Consider the following 12,339-nt stretch of genomic DNA (forward strand, 5'->3'; position numbering starts at 1 on the left):
ACAGATTCTTGAGTTTTGCGAGAGTTTCAAGCTCTTAACTCTTCAGACGTTCCCAAGGGCCCCACCAAGGTGGTGGTTGAGGTTTAAGGAGTGAAATGGCCAAGGATAAAGGTGAGGGTGAGGGAACCAAACCCTTTTCAGAAGCCAAGGGCGTTGCCAAGATTCAGGATGACACAGTTAAGGCAAGGGAAGCAGAGGTCAAAGACATTTCTTCCTTTCAACCGGGCAAGAAGGAAGTCTCTCTTCCTTCAGCCAAAATCCGAAACAGGTGTAGATCGCATCATATTTTTGGTATGACAAAATTTGGATTTCACCCAGCACCATGTGTCACGTGTGCGCGGAATTGGATTTCTCATCGCCGGTACCATCCATACTTGCTCGATTGCTGCTAGAGCAAGATTGTAGATCTGGCATCTCCGCTTCTTCTTTTTTCTCATCGCCGATACCCTCCATACTTGCTCGATTGCTGTTAGAGCAATACTTGTTCAATTGCTGCTAGAGCAAGATTGTGGATTTGGCGTCTCTGCTTCTTTTTCTGTCTTATCGCCGGTACCATCCATACTTGCTTGATTGCTGCTAGGACAAGATTGTGGATTTATCGTTCCCATGGACTGCTTTTTATAGTTAGCTTTTGAAACAGGCTTGCCTAAGCCCTTTTATGTACAATGTACTTCTTCTTTATCTAATAAAAAGATGATTTTATTTTACTTTTCGAACTTTTCCTTTTCTGCAATAATTGTTTTATGAATAGGTATGTTGGTATTTTTTCTTTCGAATAGTATTTAGAATTGATGTTGTTGATGGTAAAAAGTTGTCACCCTGAATTTATCAAAACTAACGAGCACCCAACCGTTAACTTTAAATAAGTTAACTATATAGGACTAATCAGGAAAATAACTGTGTGCTCTACATTGCGAATAGCGCAACCGCCAAAGGGCGTGTAATTTAAAGTAAGTGGTTCGAAGGGATCATCAGGTACTAAGGTTCTCTTTGACATTCACGATGATGTTATAGCGTTAACTTCCCTTAAGCGTCTGGCTCGAAGACTGAGGCATAATTGAATTTAGCTTAAACACTTAGAAAGTTGCTAGTGCGTGTTAATTTCCCCAAAGTAGGAGGTCCAAGGACCCGACATAGCTAAAGTTCTATTTAATCGCTTCAAAAGACTCTGGCGCGTGTTAATTTCCCCAAAGCAGGAGGTCTAAGGACTCGACATAGTTAAGGTTCTGTTCAAGTGCTTCCAAAGATTCCGATGTGTGTTAATTTTCCCAAAGCAGGAGGTCCGAGGACTCGACATAGCTAAGGTTCAGTTTAACCGCTTCAAAAGATTCTGGTGCGTGTTAATTTCCCCAAAGCAGGAGGTCTGAGGACCCGACATAGCTAAGGTTCTGTTTAACCGCTTCAAAAGATTCTGGTGCGTGTTAATTTCCCCAAAGCAAGAGGTCCGAGGACTTGACATAGCTAAGGTTCTGTTTAATCTCTTCAAAAGACTCTGGTGCGTGTTAATTTCCCCAAAGCAGGAGGTCCGAGGACCCGACATAGCTAAGGTTCTTTTTAACCGCTTTAAAAGATTCCGGTGCGTGTTAATTTCCCCAAAGTAGGAGGTCCGAGGACCCGACATAGCTAAGGTTCTGTTAACCGCTTCAAAAGATTCCGGTGCGTGTTAATTTCCCCAAAGCAGGAGGTCCAAGGACCTGACATAGCTAAGGTTCTGTTTAATCTCTTCAAAGACTCTGGTGCGTGTTAATTTCCCCAAAGCAGGAGGTCCGAGGACCTGACATAGCTAAGGTTCTGTTTAACCGCTTCAAAAGACTTTGGTGCGTGTTAATTTCCCTAAAGCAGAAGGTTCGAGGACCCGACATAGCTAATGTTCTGTTTAATCGCTTCAAAAAACTTTGGTGCGTGTTAATTTCCCCAAAGCAGGAGGTCCGAGGACGCGACATAGCTAAGATTCTGTTTAACCGCTTCAAAAGACTCTAGTGCGTGTTATTTCCCCAAAGCAGGAAGTCCGAGGACTCGATATAGCTAAGGTTCTGTTTAACCGCTTCAAAATAGAAGTTTTTGCAGGGAAATTGTGCCAACTGATTTTCCACCCAAGCTTTGGTTCTCGGCTTCTTTTTCCAATGGTAATTCGGCGAATCGTGCTACTAGATCTGCGAGAACTAGCCCCTTAACAAGTCTACGGGTCATACACTTGATGTCGGAAGCCCCTAGAACTGTGCCCCATTCAGCAATCCTCCCCACGTAATCAGTATTCCGAAGTGTAGACCTGAGCGAAAGCTGAGTCACGACAACAATTGTGTGTTCTTGGAAATGATGGGGAAGCTTTCGTGTAGCATGCACCACCGCCAAAATGGTCTCCTCGAGGGACTTTTGCTGATAGGAGCTTGATCCTACCATGATTAATCGTTGCACTTACTAACGCACAAGCTCTTCCCACAGACAACACCAATTGTAGGGTCACGTTTTGCAGCCCAAGCCCAAGATGTGTGACATCTTAGACCAGTGAACCCAATACAATAAATTTGTAAAGAGTGGGTCAAAGAGCTAGGTTTTAGTGTATGGCCAACAGTTAATATGGTGTTTTTTGACAATCAAGCAGAGATGAACTAAATTTATCTAAGAAGGTTGGTCCTCGGCACAATCCGAGTTCTTTTTTAGTCCCTTTTGGGAGGTCGCCTTTCCCCCCCCCCCCCCCCCCCTTTAGATTGGCTCTTGCCCTCCATTTTATACTAGCTTCTCTCCTTTCCTCAACGTTCACGTGTAGATTCAGATTCATAGTGCTGATCCTTGTCCCATCAGGCCCTCTTCAAAGTTGTTGGGAGTAGTTGTAAAGGCTGAAAAGCATGGTTCTACTAGGTACAAAGCACTTAATGCAACAATGACAGTTTTTCCTTAAATATTTCCATTTTTCCCGTTGTCCTTTTCTGTTCTAATACTTATCCTATTCCATGGAATGACTCAGAGTATCACTCTTAATAGTAGGCCGTTCCCTTTGTCCTCGGCTACCCTTGACCGAGGAGGGGTTCTTCCCATGATTGAGGAGGGGTTCTTCCTTGGACTGGGCTCTTGGCCCAACGTATATATTGGTATGGGCTATCCAGTCTGTTACCCCCACACTTACATTTAAAAAGAAAAAAGAAAAAAGAAAAAAAAAATCTACAATTCTAAACAATAATTTAAACTTACTTTAATATGGAATGTGGGTGAACTTAAAAAATATATATAAATATATAAATATATAAATAAATATATATATATATATATTTATATATATTTGATATTTCAAATTAGTAAACCGATTATGGTATTTTTTTAAAAAAAAAAAATCCTTTAATAATGTCTTCTCCATTTATATATAACAATATTATAATTATGTAATTCAATTTTTTTTTATTAAATTACATTTTTCATATATATATATATATATATCACTATGTATTGTTGCTAAGTGCAAAATACATTATATGTTCCAAAGTTACAAAAATTGAAAATTAAATAACACATGCACTATTTAACCTACAAATTTTATATTATATTATTATAAAATAATTATATTACATTTTCCAACGGATCATGTGCATTTCCGATCAGTAATAATAATAATACCACCTCCTTGTTAACAGACCGTGCATCACATATTTTACTATCATCTCTTCCCTCACCAGCTTAAGGTCTCATATGATGCAAGTGCCATATACCATAAATGAAATAATGACAATTAAAAAAAAAAAAAATTCATATTCAGACAATTGCAAAGAGATATAGTTGATTGTGACATCCAAGGATTTCGTTTTGGTTAAATGTGATGAAGATTGGCCTCCTGTTGATCATTGAATCAGCCCAAAAATAAGATTTGTGCACCATATGGTAAAAGATATGCAAGATTATGCTGCTGCAGGGACTCACCTTGTTGCCTGAAATTAAGCTGGGAGGAGATGAAGAAAAACATATTGCAAAATCAGTCTTATAAGTCCTCTGTGCACTGCACTCCATTAACTATTCTACAATTTCATCTTATCCAATCAATTTAGAAATGAAAAGATTGGAGACCATGTAGATCAAAGGGAACACCAAACAGTCCTACAAACTCACAACAAACAGGAAGCAGAACAAATTTAAGGACACACACACCAAAATTTTAAAAAATCAAAGAGGGAAAAAAATCCTTGAACGTTCATTCATTAAAATATCAATAATGCACAGTCAACTATATGGAAGGAAAATACTTATATTTTCATGTACAAAAGAATGCACGGAAATATAGAATCGCAATAGAATACTGCTGCTTACACTAGTTTACATACAACAATTACAGCCTCAACCCAAGCTAGTCTTGTCTTCAACCGATTTCTCCTTCTTTCCATTATCCTCTCTTTCTATATGGCTGTTGGAAAGTTGGGCCTTCATCAAAATTATGGCCTCAATGTGTGAAAAATCAGATCTAATAAAAGATAACTTACAGCTTTTGCCTGAGATTGGCAAAATTTCATGTTATTTGTTGCCCACTGCTCTCCATGTTCACGAGAAAAACTAAGTTATCTGTTCTTCTTTCAATCGTAAACGTGCTATAGGCTGTTGTTCATTGTTCCCAAGACCCATATTGTTAATTAAGGAATGCTTCTCAGGCAGAACTTTGTCTGGTTTTGACTGTGATGCAATGCTGTTGGCTGTGTTGTGGCTGCTAGTTTTAGCAGCTGGTATGTCATGATTATGTTTGCCCTCATATGTTGTAATGACAGCTTTAGGATCTGATGAAGCCCTCTCAACGTGTTTGCGGACGTTGCATCCTACGGTTGTGCATTTATAATAGCTTCTGCAGATCAGAAAAAAGATGCATGAGGAATTTCTGGATAAACAATCCAGGCAGCAAAGAAATAACACAATCATTAAGGATAAATTAATTAGGTACAACAGAAACACACTTCACATCAACATAATACAAAAAAGCAACTAAGGAGCTCTCATGAAACAAAAACTACATACTCTAGAAGAATCCAAATTGTTGTTTTCCTACCTATTTAGGTAAATGATTTGGTTGAGACATTGATCTGAGTCCCTTAGGATGAGGTGATGCACATAGTTTGCAGTTTACACATACATCAATGGGGATTAAACTCAAATGGGCCAGGAATAAATACCCAAGCGTACACGACAATAATCAAGCCTTATTCTCAACTCCCAAAAACTTTTGGGTTGGCTATGGATCCTCAACACACACACACGCACACCAAACAAGCATGAATAATAACAGTAATATAAATTTATGGCTAAGAGTTCTGAAATGTTAGGGAGTGGAGTTTAAGAAAGCAATCATAAGATCTCTCCCTCCCCCACCCCCAACCGCCCCTAACTCCCTCTCTTCTCCCCTTCCTACCACTGGCAGTCCCACATATTCCTTCTCTCTCTACCTTTTTTTTTTTTTAAGAAAGCAATCATAAGAGTTGATGAAAGAGAGGCACAGTGATATAAACTTGTGGCTCGGAAGTGTTAGGGGGTGGCTGAAAGCCTGAATAAATTATAAAAACCATTTTTTTCTCACTGACAATTTTTAACAGAACATCTATATTATCAATTTATAATCATCTTCAGAAGGATGGTGTGCACAGATCTTAGAATCAGCAAACACTAGAGTTCTATCAAGAGATAGCAATTAAAGATAAGATAAGTAATATTACCTTGGATAAGGATTTCCTTTGACAACTTTCTGTCCATATTTGCGCCACCTATACCCATCATCTAAAAGATCCACTTCACTAGTTGTCTGCACAATGATCCTAGGCTCTGTGACAGTCCTATGTGAAGAAGCTGGCTCTGAAACCCTGACCTCTGTACTCCTGCACAAGGAACAAAGATCTTTTAGAAATTAAAACAATTGCCAGTTAGGCAGAAGCAGATCGATATTTAGATTTTTAAAGAGAGTTAGACTTACTGTCTCTTTGCTTCAGGTTCATCTTCATCTTTTTCATCTACTCCAGTTTCAGCATCACCCACTTCCTCGCTGTCACTTGTACCAGATAAGTGTTCAGGTGTAGCTTGGCTCGATTCCTGATCCTTCTTTGACATTAAATAAAGACCTGTCCCTTCTTTCAATTTGTTCAAATTCCCACTTTGAACTTGGCTAGCAAAGTCTGGATTTCCCTGATTAGAATTTCCAGTATCTTTTGCACGCTTTTGAGGTGGTTGATGGTTGTGCTGCCCCTTGTAAATTATTTCAGTTACTTGGCCATCAAGAGAGCGCTCAACCTTTTTCTTGACGGGACAACCTGAAAATGTGCATTTGTAATAGCTTCGAGGAAATTCACTACCTTTCACTTGCTTCTGCCCATATTTCCGCCAGTTGTAGCCATCGTCAGCAGGCTTATCAACAGCAAATGCAGAAGGTTGGGATCTCTGATCAAAATGAGAGAAATCAGATGATTGATTCACAACACCAGAGTCTGGTATCGAGGGTGGCACCTGCTGATGTGCAGTTGTAGTGGTAGTAAAGGCTGGAAGCTGTGTTAATGATGTAGCAGGTGCTGCTGATACTGAAGATGAATAATCAGCTTGAATATGCACATGGGTATGAGCTTGGGCAGCCTGAGCTGTGACTTGAGCCAGAGCTTGCTGGTGTGTCATCCCAAAGGGTCCCTACTCGTCTCATGAATCACAAAAATAAGAAGCCACTACGAGAATGAGTTTTGACTTCTAAATAGTAATATATTTGGAATGATCAGAGGTTATAAAGCACAATCTAAGAAGCACATACTTCAAAATGGCCAAAGGAACTTGTATTTGAAATGTATCTGGTATGGAGGTGTATTGGACAGGTATCAAAAAATAAGAAAATTCTCCTTTTTTTCCACAATAAAGTTGGGATACAGCTTAGGATATGCTTGGATATGGGATGACTACATTTGGGGATGAAAAGTGAACTTTCTAAAGGACAAAAAGGAAGAAGGAATCCAAAAGTAGAATACAAGATCCAGTATTTTAGACAGATAAAAACCTTCAAATTTCTACAAATATCAGGCATGGATCATGGGCCATGTGTTCTTTTTAAATTTATAAATTTTAAATTAGCTTGATTATCTTATGCCTTTTTTATTGATGAGTTACACAAGCAGCCAGTGGCAATTTTTATTCCTTTTGATCTTCATTTATCTTTTAAACTAAAAATTAGCAGAATACATGCTTTAAAAATTATATATTAATTAATTAATGGGTCCCTATAAGAACATATCCTCGATATTTCCAAAATTGCAGTATCATTATATCTGTATCATGTTGTACCTTTATACCATATTCATGCCGGTTCTTTATACAACAAATTAAAAGGCTTCATCATGAAAAAGTTTTTATTTTTTATTTTTAAGAAAAATAGATTTATCCTTATTCAAAATGCATTAATATAAGGGTTTTACTAATGTATGCCCTTAGGCATACATTAATAAACCATTTTAGGAAACTTTTTATGGAAAAATGAAAAAGTGACTAACTTTTTTTAACAGCTTTTTCAATTTCCCATAAAAAGTTTCCTAAAATAAACTAGACCCTTAATATAAACCATACAAACCTCTTACCCATGAATAACTTCACAAACATTCTTTTAAATTCATATGTTGTTCTTTTTTGGTAAGGGTTAGGCATTGATGATTCTAAAGAAAATATCTTAATCCTTAGAAAGCAAAATCAATATAAGCCTAACTATCACTCGTAGTCTCAAATATCAGTAGAATATATTGGAAGTTAGTCTCGTCAACTTAAGTTGGAGTGCTTATCTTGGGAGTTGAAAAAAAAAATCACAAAGAGATAACTTAGGTTCATCTACTAGAAAAAAAAATTTATACCATTCACTAAATTAATGAACATGTTTATTACCTAAGAATTCAAATTCTATTCAGATTCCATATCAAATCCTCCGATGTACACCTTCAATAGGATCTTTGCACAGAATGAAAGGCTATGGTAAAGTAGCAAAATTAGGATTTCAAGGACATATTAGAGACCCCCATTACAATGTCACGTATGCATATGAAGCAAAAACAAAATAATCCAATTTTAATTTGGACATGGAAATATGACTCCAACATCTGTTAGATTTATACATTGCAGTGCATTTCAGTCCTGATTTCAATCAGTGTAACTGTTTTACAGCACGAGTTAAAAGTGCTTAAGTTAGCAGCACGTGCTAAAGGTGTTTAGGCAATAGGTAATAACTGTTTCAGTTATGCACCTGAGATTATTAGAGTCTAGAGAATATTTTAGATAATTAGTTAGGTTAATCAATTATAGGATTAGTTCAATCAGTTCATAGACTTTTGTGTATAAATAGGTCTTTTGAGCCTCTGAAGCAATTAATTCTGAGTTTTCTTTTTCTTTTTTTGGGTAAAAGCTGAGCTTTAATTCAATTCCTTCTAAATTCTCTCTCTCTCTCTCTCTCTCTCTCTCTTATCTTCTTCTACAACTTGTCAAGGTATTAGAGCTAGAATAGGGCCAGCTACAAAATGATTTCGATCAACACAATGGACCAAAAATTGTCGGACTGACTCAATTAAAAAATGGTCACAAAAACTAACTATTTTTGGATTCCTTCCATTTTCCTCTAGCAAATTCAAGTAAACTCTACTCCTAACTATTCATAGTTTTAATAAGGAAATAACTTGAGTTCAGTGCTCCAATGCATTGGACCCGATACGATGTAGACCTATTCACATCATGTCAGGCCCAGCGCACAAGAGCATTGAACCCAAGCTTTTACCCTTTATTTTAAAGGGTTCAGATTTTTCCATCTCATAATTATTTAAACAAAATTTGATTATCACACCACTATTTTGATTTTCCAATTTAAGATGTTGATGATGTGACAAAATCTGAACCATTCATTTAATTATGAATGGATAGGATTTTATGAACTGATTAACGAATTGATTATCCTTGACAATAATATATATATATATAATAATAATAATAATAATAAAAATCCAATCCATTTCCCAAGATATCAAATTCCAAGAAGTTCAAATTTTCTTGGCAAACAAACAGGAAAAAGTAACAAACATACTAAAAAAGTACAAAGAACAACAAAAACCATTTCTACAAAACCAAATAACTTTCCCAAAGCACCCTAACGAAAGTAAACTAAATTACACAAACTGCCACAAGCCAAAAAAAAAAAAACCCAAAAACACGGAGAATTACCTGACCCGGCGAGTCAAGGAAGCCAGCGGGGCTGAGTCCCGGCGGAACTGTGAAAATCGACGACGGCGATATCGCCAAACCCGTCGGCCGGTTCTGCTGAAACCGGAACTCTTCCTCTCCACCGCCGCCGGAGAAGGACTTGTCATCGTCTTTTCCACCTCCGCCACCACCTCCAGCATCTTCAACAGCCATAGGAGGCGGCAAACTCGGCCGCTGAGCCGCCGGAGAAGTCATAGCTCCGGCGAGGAGCTGAGAGAAAGACTTGCAGTCATCGTTGTCGTTAAAAAAGCTGGAAACAAGAGTCATGGGCCCCGGGCTAAAGCCCAGCCCACTTAGGCCTAAACCCGACCCACTACTATTCCCGCCGCCACCACCGCCGCCGCCGTTGAATATCGTTTCCATCGAAGTTCGCGGCGGAAGAGTTATCGTGGGGCGTAACGAAAAAGAAGAAGAAGAAGAAGACGCCGTTAGTTTTAACGGTAAAGATGAAGAAGAAGAAGAAAACGACGTCGTTGACGGTAGTGGTGGCTCTTCTTCTCTCTCTCCCATTTGATTTTTTCCAACAAAAATAAACAACCTCAAACAACAACAACTTTAAAATCTCAGAACTCTATCATATCATATGTGTCTGTGTTTTTTTTTTTTTTTTTTTTTTGGGGGAAAAGTTCTTTGCTTTTTTGGATCTGAATTTCAGCAAAAAGTCCACGCCGCAGATACGGAAAAAAAAAATGCCCTTTTATAATTTTTTTTTTTTTAAAAAAAAATTTAGTTGCAATCTAATTGGTTATTTAACAAATGGACTTACTAGAAGGAAAAAATAAAATAAAAAATAAAAAAGGAGTGAGTGAAATGACGGATTAGTCCTCGGAGACTTTATGGGAAGGGAAAGTTGATGTGAAATTGCCATGTGTAGAAATGGTATGGCAGCACGAAGCTGGTGAGTTTATTGGTGATGAAGTCTATGATGTGGCAAAAAATTGTTGGGCAAGTTATAATATATATATACACTATATTAGTTGTATTATTATTTTTTTAAATGGTCATAATAGCTTGTGAGTTGTCACTCTTTGCCTATTGTTTGAGTTTTGTTTTTTTTGTTTTTGTTTTTGTTTTTGTTTTTTAACTAATAATGCTAGAGATACAAACTATTTTATAAAATATTTTACAAACTGCTGATGTAGTGAGTAATTATTGGTAAATGAAAGAGTGATATTAATGGTGGGTCTAGATGAAAACCAATAAGATGTTGGCCTCATTAATATTTTGTAAAAATATTATAAAATAGTTTGTGACTATAATATTATTCTTTTTATTATTATTGATTTATTGTTTTCTTTATAGCTAAAAGTCACAAAGTGTGGAAAGTAGAGGAGTAAAAATTCAATCTTGTAATTATTTGAATATCTTATGGAAGTGTGTAATTTTAGGTAACCAGCCTTGTTTGCTTTTAAATGTGTACGAATAAAATTTATAAAAAGCATATTTTCTAAATACTTTAACTCCCTCTCTTTTGGATTAAGATCCTCTAAGATTTTAAGACATTACTTTTTGGGGCAAAACTTACGCAAACAATGCTATCTTTTTTTAAATATTATTGGTTAATCTAATCACACAATTGAATTTAACGAGAGAATATTACGTGTGCCATTTAAAGTGTTTTATCTAAGTTTTGTTGTACTTTTTTTTTTTTGGTCTAATTCTAAAACAAAGTGGGTGGACCATGTGAGCTAGTTTGATGCGTGGGGCAAAGGGCTTGTAGTACTCCCTTTTCTTGATCTAGCATTTTCTTCTCTTCGGTAGTGAATCACCTACTCAAAAAAGAGGCAGGCCTGCACGCCTTATTTGAGACTACTAAGCATAAACATTCACCTATTAAGGATATGGTTTTTCTTTTTGTGGACAATGGACAATGGACAAATGCCAAAAAAAAAAAAAAAAAAAAAAAGGTGATATGAGGCACATTGGTATGGTGTCAATTGCTAATCCTCCTATTCTTAAGTAACTAATTACTATTTGTTCTAGTAACTAGTAGAGTTTATTTATTTAAATCTCAATGCGTACCTTGGTTTGATGTATTCAAATCATTTTATGATAAAGAAGTAAAGAATTTTATAGGGCATCAAATTTTGGTCTTTGCTGTCATAGTTTATAAGAGACAACGACTGTAAATGTAGGCATGATTCTAGGAACATGATTAATATACGGGTTGATTGTTTTTTTGGGTAAATCAAGCTGAAGTCATTCTTGCTTTTTCTTGACCTTTCCAAATTGAACTGTATGGTTTCTCAAAAAAAAAAAAAAAAAAAATGAACAGTATCTATTAAAAATATGATCAAGCTAAGCAAGTGTTAGATGAAGTGAAGCTATATCAATATGGGTTAGTATTAACTAAGAAAATCAAATTTTACCAATGTTTTTAAAAACAAAAATTTGTGAAGGTAACATTTCACAATAAACAAGAACTACTTAAAAATATTCATATCCAGCAAATATTTTGTAAGCAAAATTTCAAAACCCTTTCAACAAACATGGTTGCTGGTAGAGGAGCAGATCTCAAGGACAAATCAATTACTATATAAAAGACATGTTGAGTTTAATCAATAAAAATTTGTGCTTCATTCCAAAATAGAACTGTTAATTATATGTTTAGCAAAAAAAAGAAGTGTTAATTATATAAGTATGGAGCTCAATACCCTTATATTAAACAATCACAATCACAAAGTTCGCACATGTCAGAACTCAAAGGACCACAAAATATCTGGTGAACTATTTTTTTGTCATTGTTGGGCAAACTATAAAAGCCAAAACTCGTGCCATGACTAAAGGCATAGTGGACATAATCAAAATGTCTTTGTGAATATACATGGGGAAAATATGTATATATATATATATATATATATTTTTTTTATATATCGTGTTTTAATAATAAAAAAATAGGGATACGACAAATATTATTTGGACAGAAATATAAAGGATCTTTCTCACATTTCGTGTACCAAAAAAAAAAAAAAAAATCAAGTAACACTATTTAATTAGACTAATCAAGAAGTTAGATCGAGGGGTGAGGATTTTGAGTGAGCAATGTCGTTTTCCTATGACGGAAGGATGTGCTAAACAAGTAATAACCTCATAAGATTGGACCACTAGGTCTAGTAC

At 36.2% G+C, this 12,339-nt stretch overlaps 1 protein-coding gene across 5 annotated transcripts in view; it reads right to left on the reverse strand.

Moving 5' to 3' along the window:
- Positions 1–4,158: 4,158 nt before the first annotated feature.
- Positions 4,159–12,339, reverse strand: part of LOC126718929 (probable WRKY transcription factor 3) — a 60,820-nt gene continuing 52,639 nt past the window's right edge. The window contains exons 1-5 of one of the 5 annotated variants that reach the window (XM_050421338.1): positions 9,184–9,895; positions 6,460–6,633; positions 5,933–6,393; positions 5,679–5,837; positions 4,159–4,816 (exon numbers count right to left, since the gene is read on the reverse strand). In XM_050421338.1, coding sequence (XP_050277295.1) covers positions 4,534–4,816; positions 5,679–5,837; positions 5,933–6,393; positions 6,460–6,633; positions 9,184–9,732 — 1,626 coding nt within the window. In that variant the 5' untranslated portion in view covers positions 9,733–9,895 and the 3' untranslated portion in view covers positions 4,159–4,533. Of the gene's footprint in view, positions 4,817–5,678; positions 5,838–5,932; positions 6,669–9,183; positions 9,896–12,339 lie in introns of those variants that run through there. The other 4 variants (XM_050421337.1, XM_050421340.1, XM_050421339.1 and 1 more) reach the window with 4 other exon arrangements.

This window comes from Quercus robur, chromosome 3 (assembly GCF_932294415.1).
Source record: "Quercus robur chromosome 3, dhQueRobu3.1, whole genome shotgun sequence".
NCBI lineage: Eukaryota > Viridiplantae > Streptophyta > Magnoliopsida > Fagales > Fagaceae > Quercus > Quercus robur.